General features: G+C 54.8%; 1 protein-coding gene across 1 annotated transcript in view; it reads right to left on the bottom strand.

Moving 5' to 3' along the window:
* GLTSCR1 (glioma tumor suppressor candidate region gene 1) overlaps positions 1-950 on the bottom strand; it is a 16,005-nt gene that overhangs the window by 1,009 nt on the left and 14,046 nt on the right. Inside the window, exons 10-11 of the mRNA XM_009326152.1 lie at positions 808-910; positions 6-181 (exon numbers count right to left, since the gene is read on the bottom strand). Of these exons, the coding sequence (XP_009324427.1) occupies positions 6-181; positions 808-910 (279 nt within the window). The remainder of the gene's footprint in view (positions 1-5; positions 182-807; positions 911-950) is intronic.

The raw sequence follows: 950 nt of genomic DNA, 5'->3' as shown, positions 1-950 counted from the left end.
GGCACCGACGGGGACCCCCCGCTGTTCTTGATCACCAGCTTGGTGGGGTGGATGGGGGGGGCCGGCTGCACGGGGGGCACCTTCAGGCTCTCGGGGGCCGGCGCCACGCTGGAGACGGAGGCCAGGGCCACTGAGGAGGAGAGGCTCTGCGAGCGGGAGGACGATGAGGAGACGTACTCGTCTGGAACGGAAACACCACCTCAGGCGCTAGTGCCAGCACGAAACGCTATCCCTGTACTCTTTTTTTTTTTTTAACTAATAATAAAAAATTATTCTAATACTATTATTGCAAAACACGTTATTTTGCAAATTTGCCTGCTTGCGCTGGGATCTATTTTTTTCCCCTCTCACCAGCTTACGCCTCTCAGGCCCTCTTCCCTCCGAGAGCTGCCACTTCTGACGGAGCTCATCCCTCGGTATCTCGCCCGGGGAAAGAGGCAGTAACTTAAACAACGAACCTTTAGTAAAGAACCTCCAGAGCAGGCAGGAACAAAGAGCAATTTGTCGGGAGCCCGAACACTGCGCTCTCGCTTTGCGTTAAGTAAGGCTCGGGCCACCGAGATCTTTAACACAGAGGAGTGGGCGGGGGGGAGTACAGACGGCAGCAGGCAACGCTCAATCTTATTTTCAACAGCTTTTCCCCCAAAATCCCTGCCGGCCCCGGTGGAACAGGGCGACGCTGTCCCGCCCTGAGCATCGCAGGGTACGGAGAGGTCATGCCTGGCCTCTGAAGAGGAGGAAAACATCAAAAAACCAAGCATACGGTTATAAAAGGGGGACAAACAGAAGCCGTAATCCGTCTCCCACCTGGTTTCTCCTTTGCCAATTGCTTGTCGAGCGCTAACATGGTCTTTTCCTCCTGTATAAACATGCGGTCGATCATCACCATCTCCGCAGAAGGACTGACTCTCTGCAGACGAGGAACAGAAAGGAGGAGGGAGAGGAGAGGG

The sequence above is a fragment of the Pygoscelis adeliae genome, unplaced genomic scaffold (assembly GCF_000699105.1).
Source record: "Pygoscelis adeliae isolate BGI_AS28 unplaced genomic scaffold, ASM69910v1 Scaffold426, whole genome shotgun sequence".
Lineage (NCBI taxonomy): Eukaryota > Metazoa > Chordata > Aves > Sphenisciformes > Spheniscidae > Pygoscelis > Pygoscelis adeliae.
This window is presented reverse-complemented; position numbering and strand designations above follow the sequence as displayed.